Source organism: Bos indicus, chromosome 18 (assembly GCF_029378745.1).
Source record: "Bos indicus isolate NIAB-ARS_2022 breed Sahiwal x Tharparkar chromosome 18, NIAB-ARS_B.indTharparkar_mat_pri_1.0, whole genome shotgun sequence".
Taxonomy (NCBI): Eukaryota; Metazoa; Chordata; class Mammalia; order Artiodactyla; family Bovidae; genus Bos; species Bos indicus.
In genome coordinates, this window is record NC_091777.1 from 51019610 (window position 1) to 51034619 (window position 15010).

Sequence of the window (15010 nt, forward strand, 5' to 3'; positions counted from 1 at the left end):
GTGCTGCCTCCTGGCGGCGAGCGCCACCGAAGCGGGCGGCAGTGATGCGTGTGGCTTTGAGGACTGGGCCGGGGGTCAGCGAGCATAAAGACCTACGTAGCGCGCAAGGCTAAGAGAATGGGGACGCAGGATACAGGGGCTCGGAGGTGGACCGCCTCGAGTGGAGAGTGGGAAACCGGGGCAGAGGGGAAGAGGGTGAGCCAGAAGCTAAGGAGCCACTGGGGAAAGGGGCACGGGGCAGGGGGAACCCCCAAGGAGTGGGGGCCCTTAAGAGCATCACCCAGAGTGGGGAAGGGGGTCAGACGCTGAGGCAGAGGGCAAGGGAAGGGGGCTTGAGGAGGAGGGTAACAGTAGGAGGAATCCCCCCACCCCTGGCCCACGTCTGACAGATGAAGGTCAAAAAAGCACCCACACTTGAAAAGCACCACACCTTTATTGAGCCCTTCCATGTGCCAGCAGCTTCTCTGCACCCAACCCCTGTGAGCCCAACACACCTGCTGCCCCCATTTTACAGATGGGAAAACTGGAACTGGGAGCGGCAGCCACTGGGCTTGAGGCGCTAGTCAGGTTAGAAGCTGCACCAGCCTTGGCTGGGTCAAGGCATACAGTCTCCAAAGCCCATACTTCTGACCACTGCACCATCCTGTCCCTTATGGGGTGTCCCAAGATATGGCTGGGGGCCAGCCATCCTTATAGGCTCCTTCAACATTCAACCCCATAGCGATCAAAGTGGCGCAGCAGCAGGCTCAGCTCAAGGTGCACGGTGCCCCCGGAGGTGGTGTGCAGGCGATAGCGGTCAGCCCCACTGTAGATGGCATCTCCGTGCAGCAGCTGAGGCCCACCACCCACGAAGGCCCTCGCCAGCTGCTCTCGCCAGCTGCCCAGGGGTCGCCACGTGGGGCAGTCCAGCTGGTGGGTGCCTGGACTGCTGGGCACATGGCAAAAGCCATAGCCTGCAAGCTGGCAGCGGCCGAAGCTGTCCTGGGACCACACCTGGAGATGGAGCCGGGGCCAGCCTGCAGGATAGGAGGGAGGGAGGAAAGGTAAAGGGGGACAGCCCAGCCTCTTGCTCCTGAAGAACCCAGGCCCAGTGCTTCCCTGCCAGGTTTCTGCCCCACCCTCCTCCTCTGGACTACCACAGAGCAGCCAAAGGGATCTTTCTGAACCCAGGTTCTTCCTCTGCTCAAAACCCTTCCATGATTCCCTAATGCTCTCAGTATAAAGTCCAACCTCAACATTCTAGACCCGTGAGGTCTGGCCTCTGTTGAATTCTCTGTTGGCCTCCTCCTCTGTGTCCCCACCTCTGGGGAGCCCAGTCCCCAGGTGAGGGTGTTGGGCCTTGTCCTGGATGCCTCCTTCCTTCCCTCCCCATGGCCACACCCTGTCCTCTTTCCTGGCCTCAGGGCCTTCTTTCTTGCCTTCTCATCTTTCACCTGGCAGCTGGAAGCATCTTTCTCCCCTTTCCATAGATTTCCCAGTTCCTCACTCAAGATACAGTTCAGCTCCTCACCCTATAGGCAAAGTGCTTGGGAGATCCAGCCCCATTTCACCCTCCTTTCTGAGTCTCTCTGAGCTTGGCCCTGTTCTAGAAGCTGGGGATACAGCAGTGAACAGGGCAGACAAAAATTTCTGCCCTTGTGCAGCTGACATCTTAGACAACCAACACAGTAAATACGCAAATTATAGGGTATGTCAGATGGTGATAACTGCCCTGGAGAAAAATAAGCTGGGTAGGGTGGGAGTAGGCATGCAGTTTTAGAAGGCGGTGATCAAGAAAAAATTTACTGAGAAGGTGACATCGGAGGGAATGCCTAACGGAGGGAAGAGACTGGGGGCTATATGGCTATCTAGGAAAGAGTGCTCCCAGCACAGGGACAGCTAGTGCAAAGGCCCTGAGGTGGGAGCTGCCTGGTGGGACTGATGTGGCTGGAGCAGATGGGGAAGGGGAGACAGAACCAGATCAAGCAGGGCCCTGTCCTTCCATGGTAAGGCTTTGCCTTTTACCTTGAGTGATGTGGGGACCACAGAGGGTCCTAAGCAGAGGAGGAATGTGGCCTGACTTAGGTGTTCACAGGAGGGACACCTCAGTAAAGACTCTATGGTAACAGCAGAGTGAGAGGTGATGGGGGTCGGGGGAGTGATGACATTCAGGATGCATTCCAAAGGTGGAGCTAATGGGATTTCCTAATAGAATGAGAAAAGAAACGGCAAGGGTATTTGGGATCCTTAAGAGCTGAAAGAACTGTGCCTGCCTCACCTTCCAATCCGGCACCCATGAGGCAGCCAGAGGGATCTTTTTTTTTTTTTTTTTAATTGCAATCTTTTTTTTGTTTGTTTGTTTGGCTGCATCAAGTCTCAGTTGTGGCACATGGGATTTCTGTTGCGGCACTAGGGCTCGAGAGCCCACAGGCTCAGTAGTCACGTGGACCCAGCTGCCCCACAGCATGTGAGATCTTAGTTCCCTGACCAGGGATTGAACCTATCTCCCCTGCATTGGAAGGTGGATCCTCAACCCCTGGACCACCAGTGAAGTCCCCAGAGGGATCTTTTAAAAGCAAAATCTGACTTGTCAATCACCTGCTCTGGCTCCCCAGATATGGCCTCCACTCTGTGGCCTGGCATTGAAGATCCTGCAGGGCCTGTTCCCTGTCCCCTGCCACATCACCCCTTGTAGTCTCCCTGCTCACCCTCCATCCTCCAAATACCTGACTCACCTTCCCCCTTGACCCTTCCACACATGGCTTTCTGCCTAGAACCCTCTTCCATCTTTCCATTTTAATGGCTCCTACTGACTCTTCACAGCAAAGCTAAACATTCCCCCTCCTCCGGGAAGCCCTCCTTGAACTCCCCAGCAGAGTAAGGCACCTCCTCTGGGCTCCCAGAGTCCTTCAGGATCCCTCATCCAGGCCTGCCCACTCCGAGTTGCCACTCAGGGTAGCTCTTTCTCTCCCTAGAGATGATCTGTGTGGGAACAGAGCTGGGCTAGCAGGGGCTGTCTCATCACTGACATCTCCTTGGCCCCCTCTGACACAGGGCAGGTACTCAGTAACTATTATTTATATGATAGAAATATATGGCATATTTATCTAGATCATTTCCTGGAATCTACTCCTTTCTAATGACACAAATATTCCTCCAGAAAAGGTTTTCTGATACCCCTCCTCTCTCACATATTCATTTACCCTCTGAGCAGCAGAAAAGCCCTGCTTGCAGAACAGCCACTAGCCTTCACCTCTGTCTCTCTCATAACCCTCTCCCAGCTTCCTCCTTTTTTCTTCTTTTGGCTGAGCCAAGTATTGTGTGGGACCTTAGTTCCCCTACCAGGGATCAAACCCAGGCCCCCTGCATTGGAAGCACAGCATCTTAACCCCTGGACCTCCAGGAAGTGCCTCCCAGCTTCCTTCTGATGGAAGATTCTCTTGCTTTGTCTCTGTGAAAGCCACGTCTCTCTCCCCCCACATGCCCCTTGACCTTGCCCCCTTCACCCTGGCCTCTGCCCTGGTTCTAACAAACTCTAGAGCTGGCCTGGGGAGGTTTCAGCTCAGCCTCTCCAGGGCAAGTCTGGTCAGGAAAGGGACCCAAAGGCACAGGAAGCAGGGCCAGCACTTGGTGGTTCCGGTTCTGGTAGCATGGGGGTGCCGCTAACCCACCTCCAGTTAGTCTAGCCTGAGGCCCAGGCTGGGAACCCACCTTGAAGGCCTTTGGTGGCGAAGTGCAGGTCGATGGGGTGGGACCAGTAGGCCATGTCCCCTATCTGGGGGGTGTCCACCTGTGTTTGGCCCTCCCGCACGCCTGACAGGAGCTTCCATGCTGCCCCTGCAAGTGAGAGCCGGGACATGGATGAGGTCAGGGCGAGGGGTAGGAGACAGTCCTCAGGAAGGGGATCCCACTGTGGCTGCAGGACCCCCTTTCTCCCTGGAACTGGGGGTGGGTGGTGGTCAAGGGTTGCAAAGTGTAGATTCTGGAGCCAAATGTCTAGATTTAAATCCTGGCACTATTTCTTCCTGCCTAAACAACCTTGGGCTTGTTACTTTCTCTGCCTCCGTCTTCCCATCTGTAAGGTGGGTATAATAATAATGCATCCCTCACAGGTTTGTGAGATGATTAAATGAATTAATACACACGAAGCACTAAGAAGTGTCCATGGCATAGTGCCTGCTGAATAAGTGTTGGGCATCCCTTTGCTGCCGCTGCCGCTACTAAGTCACTTCAGTCGTGTCCAACTCGGTGCAACCCCATAGACAGCAGCCCACCAGGCTCTCCTGTCCCTGGGATTCTCCAGGCAAGAATACTGGAGTGGGTTGCCATTTCCTTCTCCAATGCATGAAAGTGAAAAGTGAAAGTGAAGTCGCTCAGTCTTGTCAGACTCTTAGTGACCCCATGGACTGCAGCCTACCAGGCTCCTCCATCCATGGGATTTTCCAGGCAAGAGTGCTGGAGTGGGGTGCCATTGCCTTCTCCGGGTATCACTTTATTATATTACTATTCTCATTCCACATTTAGAGGCCCTAGTCCGAGGGCCAAGATGGGGCCAAGGGTGTCCTTCATGAACAAAAGCACAGAGCATATCGTGAAAGGTGCATCGTAATAGCAATCCTACCGAGGGTGACAGTCACAGCAAAAATGCACTGAGTGCTTACCAAATGCCAGACGCTGTGCTAAGCGCTCTAGTAATGAATTCATTTAATCCGCCTTCTGGGACTCTTAATCCCCACCCCACCCCCTGCTTACAGATTCTCCTCCATAGCCCACAGGCCCTGCAAGGCCTGGCCTGTGCCCTGCCCCCTCCCCACCCCCACCCACCACCTTCCTGAGCTCATCTCTCATCACTTTCCTCATTCCTCACCACTCTCTGGCCTCACTGGTTCTATTTTTGTTCCACTCTTCAGGGCCTTTGCACTGGCTGTTCCTTTTGCCTAGAAAATCCTGCTCCTGGATGTCCCCAGACTTTTTTTTTTCATACTTCAGGGATCAGCTCAAGTGCTATTTTCACAGAGGTCTTCTCTCTCACCCTCCTATCCCCAAACTAATCAATCCCTCTCACATCATCTCTCAGCTCATCTCTTCCTAGGACCTAGTACACGATCTGTAGTCATTGGACTCATGTCTTTATCTGTTTATTTATTCTCTGTCTCCCCTACTGTGAGCCCCAAGAGAGCACGGATCTCATAAAGTACTGGATCCCTAGGATCGCAAACCCAGATCTTGATACACAGAAGGTGCTCGATACGTGTTTGCTGGACAAAGAAATGATCCTAGGAGGTGGGGGCTAATACAATCCTCATCTTACAGGTAAAGAAACAGACTCTGAGAAGGAATGGCACTTGGCCATTCATTCCACAAACCTTTACTGAATACCTTCTCTGTGCTAAGCACTGTTCTCCACGCTGGGCCTACAGCAGGACCGAAGCAGACCAAATCCCACAGTGGAGCTAATTCAAATGGAGCTCTGTTTTGTTTCTGGTTTGTTTGTTATTTGTTTTTGACCGTGCCTTGAAGCATGCGGGTATCTTAGTTTCTCGACCAGGGATCGAACCGGTGTCCCCTGCAGTGGAAGTGTGGAGTCTTAACCACCAGGGAAGTTCCTCAAATAGAGTTCTGACTGATAGCAGAGACCAAACCCCTTATCTGACTGCCCCTCGGCTCTCTCTCGAGAAGAGAGAGCCTCTCCTCCCTGGCGAAGAGCCCCCCTGAAATAATAAAAATCATGTTGGTTACTGCTCCCTTCTGGGCCAAGTGAGGAAAGCAACAGACCCTGAGTCAGGATTCTCACATACAAGACTTCCTGATGCTGCTATGAAGGACAAATAGTCCCATTTTACGGACCAGGAAACTGAGGCTCTGAGAGGGAACAGCGCTTGCCCAGGGTCACAGAACAGATGAGTGGTAGGGCGCTGGAAACCGAGTTGATTCCAGGCTTGTCTTTTTCACTCAACTGGAGGATCCCAACTTCCCAGGGAATCTCAGCGACTAGTCTATCCACCAGTGAAATCACAAAGGACTCTGGACCTAAAACGATGACAATGGCCACACTCATTTCATGGACATGTATCTCTGCTAGACAACATATCCCAGGCTTAGAAACAAGAGCCCATCCAGCTGTTACACAATCCAGGCAAGTACTTACAAGGACTTACAAATCCAGGTCCTCTTCTAAGGGCTGTTGATATTCATGTAGTCCTCATAACAACCCCATGAGGTAAATAGTGTTATTATTCCCATTGTACAGACAGGGAAATCAAGGCAAAGACAAGTGCCCAAGGTCACATAATTAATAAACAGGAGCTGGTTTTGAATCTAGGCAGTCTCTGCTCTTAACCTATCAGTACTCTGCTGCCTCTTAGATGCTATTAGCTTCATTTTCAGACAAGGGAACAGGCTCAAAAAGGTCAAGTCCGAAGACTCCCAATTAATAGGTAAGGGAGTTTGTATTTGAGCCCAGACTTGGTGACCCGTGGCTCTATCACACTAACCACCACCCTCTACCGCCTCTGATGGAAAGGCATGAAAACTGGGACCTCCAAGGTCCCTCTTGGGCTTATGTGGATGGACTTGGATGACGATCAGAACCAGGTTTCTACGTTTTCACAGAGAAATATGAATACAGGAGGGTGGTCTCTCCTCTTAATTCCAAGATGGAAACTTCCGTTCACCTTAAGAACTCAATAAACGGAGATGGTGAAGCAAAGAATTAAGATGGGGGAGTCACCCAAGGTACCTCTAAGACAGTGAATGAAAGCCAAATAGTGTTGTTAGGGCTGTTAAATGTTTTGAGGATTGGGAGTGTGTGTTGGGAGTAGGTGGGTGTGTCAAGCCTATATCCTTGCTGTGTGTGCTAAGTCACTTCAGTCGTGTCCGACTCTTTGTGACCCTATGGACTGTAGCCTACCAGGCTCCTCTGTCCATGGGATTCTCCAGGCAAGAATACTGGAGTGGGTTGCCATGCCCTCCTTAAGGGGATCTTCCAGACCCAGGGATCAAACCCATGTCTCTGATGTCTCTTGCATTGGCAGGCGGGTTCTTTACCACTAGCACCACCATGGGAAGCCCTCAGGGAACGTGTATTGAGAGACTAGAACTCAAGAGTTCCCAGAGGTGGGATGGGAAGGGATAAGAAGGGAGCCTGAGACTCGCATGAACAGAATGTGGTTGGGGTAGGAGTCCTGAGAACTGACAGAAGCTGAGGACCAGGGACTGAGCCAAGGGGTCAAGGAAAGAAGGTGGAGCAGCTAGACTGAGAGGTTTCGGTGGGGAAATGAACCATGTCGGGGAATACCTGTGTGGACGCCCCACTTGCAGAACAGGCTACTTTCCGAGAAACCGGTGGCCCCCATGATCTGTCCGATCACGTGCACCTCAGCCATTGCCCTGAAAGGGGAAAATATAATCACAGCCTTATGAGAAAAGTGTACAATTATCTCCACCTAATAGATAGGAAGACTGAGGCCCACCAAGTAAGGAGCAATACGTGGGATTCCAAGCTAGTTTCGTCAAACCACTGAGGTTGCGGTTTCAACCACGATACTAACTGCCTCTCCAGGAGAGTCTCAGAAAAATGAGGGGCGAGTAACGGACTCTCCAAGGAGCTGGCGCGTAACTCTGGCTGCCTCTAAAATAACTTCTTCCTAGGCTCAACGCCGCGGAAAGTCCCGCCCCAGGGGGCCCAATGGCTCCGCCCACAACACAAAACTCCGCCTCCCACGTCAGATTTCCGCCCCCCCCCCCCCGCCAAGTCCATGAGGCGCATGCGTCGCTGGGCGCCTTAGCTCCGCCTGTGAGTTCGCGCATGCGTTATTCCTACCTCAAAGTACCTAACGGTTAGGAGAGGCGAGAACGCTGGCGGGGATTGGAGTTCATGGGCCTAACCTGTCCCTCTCTCCGCAGGTGCTGACTTCGCAGGTCTGGCTCACGCCTCTCCTAGGACCTTCCTGGCAGCGAGAGAGCTGAGGCGCAGATCTCTCCGAGACCGCGCCCGCCTCCTGCCTCCCAGGTTGTTGCTGGGGCAACGGCAGCCTCCTCCCCTGGCCTTGCACCCGCCCTCCGGGTTGCTAATTGGCCCTAGCGGCATTTTGGGGGCGGGACTATGCTGTGATTGACATTTTCTTCCCCCCACCCGTCTCCATTTTTGGGTAAGAAGTCTCTCCAGCCACGACCCACGGTTCAGCCATTTGCCGCGTCGCCCGGTTGTGGCCATGTTGAGCGCGGCGAAGAAGTTTGAACACTGTCTCAGATATTCTCATAACAGAATAAGCAAATCCATCCATGCCCCATTACCCCTCAAACTGTCTCTCAACAGGGACCACAAGACAGACTTGAGCCAGAGCTAAGGGGGAATCTCACGAGTTTGGATGCATCCCTTTGCCTCCTAACTGGAAATAAACTTCATCTGGTTGGCGGGGTTCCTTTTTAGAGTTCCCCCAAGCTCCTCAAAGACTGATAAATCCAACTTCCTTCTCAGAAATACCGCCCATTTCTTCATTGTTAGTGCTGATTCTGAGCAATGAGTGGGTGGGGTGGGGGAAGGGGTAAGAAATGAGGAACTGAGGCCCACTTTATCTGCAGAAAATCTTGTTTTTGAAGGCTGGACTCTGTCAGTAACTTAGGACCTTGCACAGCTCTAGGTCTCAGTTATCTCATCCATGTCATGACCCCAAGTGGAGTGACTGAGGCACTCACATGTTCTGATTTCTTGAGCAGTACCTTCTCCACCCTCCAACTCCAGTTGAACCTTAGTTTCTGCCTTATTCCTCCAGCCCAGACCAGGAGTCCAAAGGGAACTTATTCCCCTACTTATTGTAAAACGGGGACAGCAAAAGTTAGAGTCACCAGCTCAAAGTTATAGGGAGGGGGGCAACATTTCAATGGGATAGTGTCGTGGATTGTGTGCAGGTTAGAAAGGATTTTCCAGACATGAGGCAGAATGAGAGGAGGATAGAGTTTATTCGAGAGGGAGATGCCCTTAGAACAGCAGGCCTACCTCCTGACAGAGCAGGGAGAGCTGACTGTTAGAACAGCAGGCCGGCTCAAGAGAGCCAATGCCTTTCATCAGCTAGTAGCCAATTTTTATAGCCTGAAGACAAAACTCCTGCTGGAAGGGTGGCATTAGGCGATTGGTTAGGATGCTATAGGGTGAATAATGGAGTGGGTGTTTTTACCTAATATGGGATCAAGGAATTGAGTGGCTTAGATCTGGGGGGCGCTCATGGCAATGGTTGCTATGGGGGCTCTGGTCAGTTCCTGAGATGACCTTAGTACAGGCCTTCACATTTGTGGACTTGGTACAAGGCTTTACACCTGTGACCTTGGTGTAGGGCTCCACAGATCGTATTTATATAGAAAAAAAATAATTCAATATGTATATAATTCGATAATATTTCACTAATAGGTATATTTGAAAGCTACCATTTATCAAGTGATTTCTCTGTGCCAGCCACTGTAAACTGATTGTTTTGCAAGCATGATCTTTAATCCTTAGATATCCCATGTGTGTGTTCAGTCGTGTCCGACTGTTTGCAACCCTTTGGACTGTAGCCCTCCAGGCTCCTCTGTCCATAGGGATTTTCCAGGCAAGAACACTGGAGTGGGTTGCCATTTCCTTCTCCAGGGGATCTTCCTGACCCAGAGTTCGAATCCATGTCTCTTACATTGGCAGGTGGATTCTTTACCACTGCACCATCAGGGAAGCCCACAGATATCCCACAGGGTGGGTAATTATCAGTTTTATTTAAGAAGAAGAAATTAGGGCAAAATGATTTATCCTTAAACCAAATCGACCATAGTTCTGTCTTGAGCTACGTGCTCAGTTGCGTCCGACTCTTGTGACCGCATGGACTGTAGACTGCCAGGCTCCTCTGTCCATGGAATTTTCCAGGCAAGAATACTGGAGTGGGTTGCCAGTTCCTACTCCAAGGGATCTTCTTGACCCAGGGATCAAACCCACATCTCCTGCATTGGTTGGTAGATTCTTTACCACTGTGCCACCTGGGAAGCCCATAGTTCTCTCTCACTCTGTCCCAAAACTTTATGTTCTTCACCTCCTGCTGTCTCACTTCTCTTGGATACACATCTCATCTCCTAGTATCAAAGGAATATGGAGGTCATGGGTGTCATCCTCAACTCCAACACGTCCCATGTCCAGCCAGTCATCAAAGTCCTATACATGGGACTCACCTGGTGGTCCAGTGGTTAAGACTCTCTGATTCCATTTCACTGGGCACAGGGTTCGTTCTCTGGTCTCAGAACTAAGATCCCACATGCCACACAGCATGGCCCCAAAACAAACAAACAGAAGTCTCATAAAAAGCTCCTTCTTAAATATTTTTTCTTCAGTTGGTTTCTTTCCCACTGGTAATGTTAGTGATTAAGAAAATGCTTCCCAGTTCACCTACCTGGATTTAAGTCTTAGTTCTGACCCTTCCGTTTGACCTTTAGCCTCTCAGTTCCCTCGTCTGTAACAGGAGAATGAGTAATGGTACCCACTGTGTTAGATTATGGTCAGAATTTAATGAATGTACGAAGCTGGACATTTAAAACATGTCCACAGATTCTTGACACTCCTTTCACTAGGTGGTGGAGCCTGCCCCTCTTGAGTATAGGCTGTACTTTGTAACTTGCTCCAGTAGCTCCTGGTACAGTTGTTACTGTGTGACTTCTGAGACTAAGCCATAAAAGGCATTGAGGATTCCGCCTCCATTTCTCTCTTGCATGGCTCACCTTGAGAGAGCCCAGCCACCACAATGCGACAGCAGGGAAGCAGCCAGCAGAGAGACCCAAATGGGGAAGAACCAAAGCCAAACAAACCAGCACCATGTGAGAGACCCATCTTGGAAGGAGATGGTTCAGCTGCAGCAACGCTTCAGGTGACTATTGCAGCTGGCCACCATGCCAGCTGTAACTTCATGACACCCTGACCCAGAGTCAGCCCACAAACCGATCAACAGATTCCTGACCAACAGAAACTATGTCTGATGGTAGTATTTGTTGTTTTAACCCACTAAAGTTTTGGAGGATTTTGTTATGCAGCAATAATAACAATGTAAATGACTAATAATAATAATACAACTGCCCAATGAATTTAGGGTAGTGCCTGGCACATAAGAAGCACTATAAATGTTTATTATTATTGATGGTTTTTACTGTTCATGTTGTTGTTACTGAGACAGCACATTTTACATATTTTTTACAAGAAGCACACTGAGTATCTCTTTATGTAGTTTTTATTCTTAAAGTCTTTTAAATTGTGAGAACATATTCATAAAATTTACCATTTTATCCATCTTTAAGTGAACAGTTCAGTGGCCTTAAGCACATTCACATAATTGTGCAATGTCTCTAGAACTCTTTTCATTTTGCAAAACTGAAACTGTACCGATTAAACAAAAACTCCCACTCCTCCCTCCCTTCCTCTAGCCCCTGGAAACCCCCTATTTACTTTCTACTTCTATGAATTTGACTACTGTAGGTACCCCATATGAGTGGAATCAATATTTGTCCTTTTATGACTGGGTTTTTTCATTTAGCATAATTTAGCATAATGTCCTCAAGGATCAGCCATACTGTAGTGCATGTCAGAACTTCCTTGTGTTTCAAAATTATATGGCAATTATTTATTTATTTTGAAGCATCGTTGACCTCCAACACCATGTTAGTTCCAGGTGCACAACATAATGGTTTGGTATTTCTATACATTACAAAGTGGACATCACAGAATTTCCTTCCTTTCTAAGGTTGAATAATATTCCATTTTAGAAATACACTCTGTTTTCTTTATCCATTCATCTAGTTGAGTTGCTTCCACCTTTGGGCTATTGTGAATACAGCTACTATGAACATGGGTGTATACACACATCTCTTTAATACCTTGCTTTCAGTTCTTTTGGGTATGCACCCAAAGAAGTGGAATTGCTGGATCATGTAGTAATTCTATTTTTAATTTTTGGAGGAAATGCTGTACTCATTATTAGAGTGACTGTTCATCCTCTTTTATATCTTGGCTTTTTTTTTTTTTTTTGGCCAAGCAGAGTGGCTTGTGGGATCTTAGTTCCCTGACCAGGGATTGAACCCAAGTCCTCGGCAGTGAAAGAGCCTAGTCCTAACCACTGAAACACAGGGAATTTCCACATCTTGCATTTTTCACTCAGTGATACGTCTTGGAACGTTATCCATATCTTTAGATAGAACTCACATTTTCAAAAATAAATGTTTGGCAGTATATGTACAGAAAAGTGCACAAATCATAAGTGAACAGCTGAATTAAATTTCATTAACTGAACATACTTGGTAACCAGAAATCAACTCATGAAAAGAACATGACTAACTTCCAAGGATGCCCTTCATGCCTCATCCAGGATGTCCCCAAGGGAAACCACTAACTGGACTCCTAACAATATGCATTAATTTTGACTGGTTTTGTACTTTATATAAATGAAATCTCGCAGTATGTATTACTTTGTGTCTGCTGTTCCTTGCTCAGTGCTTTGTGAAATTTATCCCATGCCATTGCACGTGGCTGTAGTTCTTTCATTCTCATTGCTATATAGTTTCCTTTGTGTGAAGATGCTATACTTTATCCATCTATTGATGGGAACCTGTTTTCCGGTGGACATATGTTCATATCTTATTGGACTGGAATTGCTGGGTCATTAGGTGGCTCACTAGTAAAGAATCCACCTGCCAGTTCAGAAGACCCAAGAGACATGAGTTTGATCCCTGGGTTGGGAAGATCCCCTGGAGAAGGAAATGGCAACCCACTCCAGTATTCCTGCCTGGAAAATACCATGGACAGGGGAGCTGGGCAGGCTACGGTCCATGGGTCACAAAGAGTCAGACATGACTAAGTACACACACGCACACACAAGATATGTTCAGCTATAGAAGAAACTGCCCAGTTTTCCTAGTGGTTGAACCAATTTGAATGCTCATTCAGCCTAGTGGTTGAACCAATTTTAGATGTATGAGAGTTCCCCTGCTCCACATCCTTACCAGTACTTCCTGGTGGCTTCTTCTATCATTTAGCCATTCTGATGAGGGTGTATTGGTATCACATTGTGATTTTAATTTGCATTTGCCTGATGATTAGTTGGGTAATTTTTAAATGTTCATTGCTACCTTGGATTTCCTCTTTTTGTGAAGTTTTGTTCAACTTTTCACTTGATTTTCTTTTCATATATATATGAACACATATGTGTTACATATATGTATACACATATACAGATATTATATTCATAATATTATTTTAACAGTAAAATTCTCCAAGAACTAGAGGATTTTCCTATATAACCATAATACCAGTTTAATATTTCCCCAAGTATCGATTTAATATTGATAGAAAACTATCATCTAATTCATAGTTTGTATTCAAATTTCTCCCTTTGTCCCAATAACACACCTTGTCACCATCTGCTCTCCATCTGGGGTCACACTTTGTGTTTATTTGTCATGTTGCTCTAAGTAAGTAAGTGTTAGTTGTTCAGTTGTGTCTGACTCTGCAACCGCATGGACTGCAGCCCACCAGGCTCCTCTGTCATGAGATTTTCCAGGCAAGGATACTGGAGTAGGTTGCCATTTCCTTCTCCAGGGGATCTTCCCAACCCAGAGATCGAACCCAGGCCTCCTACATTGCAGGCAGATTCATGTTTCTTTGTGTGCGGGCTAAGTCACTTCAGTCATGTCCGACTCTTCGCAACCCCACAGACTGTAGCCCGTCAGGCTCCTCTGTCTATGGAATTTTCCAGGCAAGAATACCAGAATGGGTTGCCATGCCTTCCTCCAAGGGATGTTCCCGACTCAGGGACTGAACCGGAGCCTCTTATGTCTCCTGCATTGGTAAGTGGGTTCTTTACCACTAGTGCCACCTAGGAAGCCCGTCATGTTTCTTTGGTCACATTTAACCTAGAACAGGCTGCCGACTTTTAGATTTTTATGTTTTTGTTTTCATGACACTGACATTTTAAAAATATATATTTAATTTGGCTGCATTAGGTCTTAGCTGTGGCACGTAGGCTCTCTAGTTGTGGCACATGGGCTCCAGAGCGTGCAGGCTTCATAGTTGCAACTCACGAACTTAGTTAATCCTTGGCATCGTCCCCTGCATTGCAAGGTGGATTCTTAACCACTGGACCACCAAGGAAGCCCCAATACTGACATTTTTGAAGAGTTCAGATCAGCTACTTTATAAAGTGTCCCTCGATTTGGCTCTGCCCCATGTGTTCTCATGATTAGATTCAGATGATGCATTTTTGGCAGAAGCATCATAGAAATGATGTCATGTCCTTCCTTTTCAAGTACACATCAGTAGGCACACGAGGTTGATCAGCTCCAATACTGATGATGTTCACTTCCACCACCTGATTTAAGTGGTGTCTGCTGACGTTGTCCGTTAATACTGTTTTTCCCCTTTGTAATAAGTTATCTGTGGGGGGATCCTTTGAGACTAAATATATGTCCTGTTCCTTATCAAACTTTCACTCAGTGGCTTAGGCTTCTGTTAATAATCCTGGCTGGGATTTCATGTTCAGTATTTCAGGACCATCACAAAGCCCAAGAACCCTGGAAGGGGCAGGGAGACTGTACAAGGCTGATGGTGGCCAGAGAATGTAGTGAAGTGACTAAATCTCTAGGGTGCGGGACTTCCCTGGTGGTTCAGTGGTCAGGACTTTGCACTTCCACTGCAAGGGGTGCAGATTCTATCCACGGAATAAAATCCTGCATGCAGATGACCAAAAAAAAAAATCTCTAGGGTGGCCTAGGGGGTCAGGGGGCCCCATGTTGCTCAGGGATTCAGTAAAAATCAGTAAATTCAGCCTCAGTAAAATGTATTGATTCATCCTCAGTAAAAAAGGGAAGCTGGTAAGAATTCATGTGCCCATGCCACAAATAGGTATTGAAGGCCTGCTTTGCACCCAGGCACTGTTCTAGGCCCCGAGGCACAGCAGTGAACAAAAGAGAGCAAATCCCAGCTCAGCTGCAGCTGGCACTGAAGTGGGGGAATTCAAACTACAAACAGCCAAAG

General features: G+C 48.4%; 1 protein-coding gene across 3 annotated transcripts; it reads right to left on the reverse strand.

The window, feature by feature from the left end:
* Nucleotides 1–414: 414 nt before the first annotated feature.
* Nucleotides 415–8032, reverse strand: B9D2 (B9 domain containing 2). 3 transcript variants are annotated; one of them, XM_019980155.2, is made up of 4 exons: nt 7812–8032; nt 7277–7368; nt 3691–3816; nt 415–1016 (listed from the first exon to the last, which is right to left on the reverse strand). In XM_019980155.2, exons 2-4 carry the CDS (start codon nt 7362–7364, stop codon nt 703–705), a joined length of 528 nt encoding a protein of 175 aa, XP_019835714.1. In that variant the 5' UTR covers nt 7365–7368; nt 7812–8032; the 3' UTR covers nt 415–702. The 3 variants fall into 3 exon arrangements, with proteins under 3 accessions (XP_019835714.1, XP_019835715.1, XP_019835713.1); XM_019980156.2 differs by having other exon boundaries at nt 7867–8031; XM_019980154.2 differs by having other exon boundaries at nt 7802–8031.
* Nucleotides 8033–15010: the final 6978 nt, after the last annotated feature.

Excerpts from the sequence above, each read along its gene's own strand:
- B9D2 (XM_019980155.2), bottom strand. The coding sequence starts at position 7,364 with ATGGCTGAGGTGCACGTGATCGGACAGATCATGGGGGCCACCGGTTTC. Across the intron at positions 3,817-7,276 it reads CAAGTGGGGCGTCCACACAG|GGGCAGCATGGAAGCTCCTG; the intron begins GTATTCCCCGAC and ends TCTCACTTGCAG. Across the intron at positions 1,017-3,690 it reads CGCCACCAAAGGCCTTCAAG|GCTGGCCCCGGCTCCATCTC; the intron begins GTGGGTTCCCAG and ends CCTATCCTGCAG.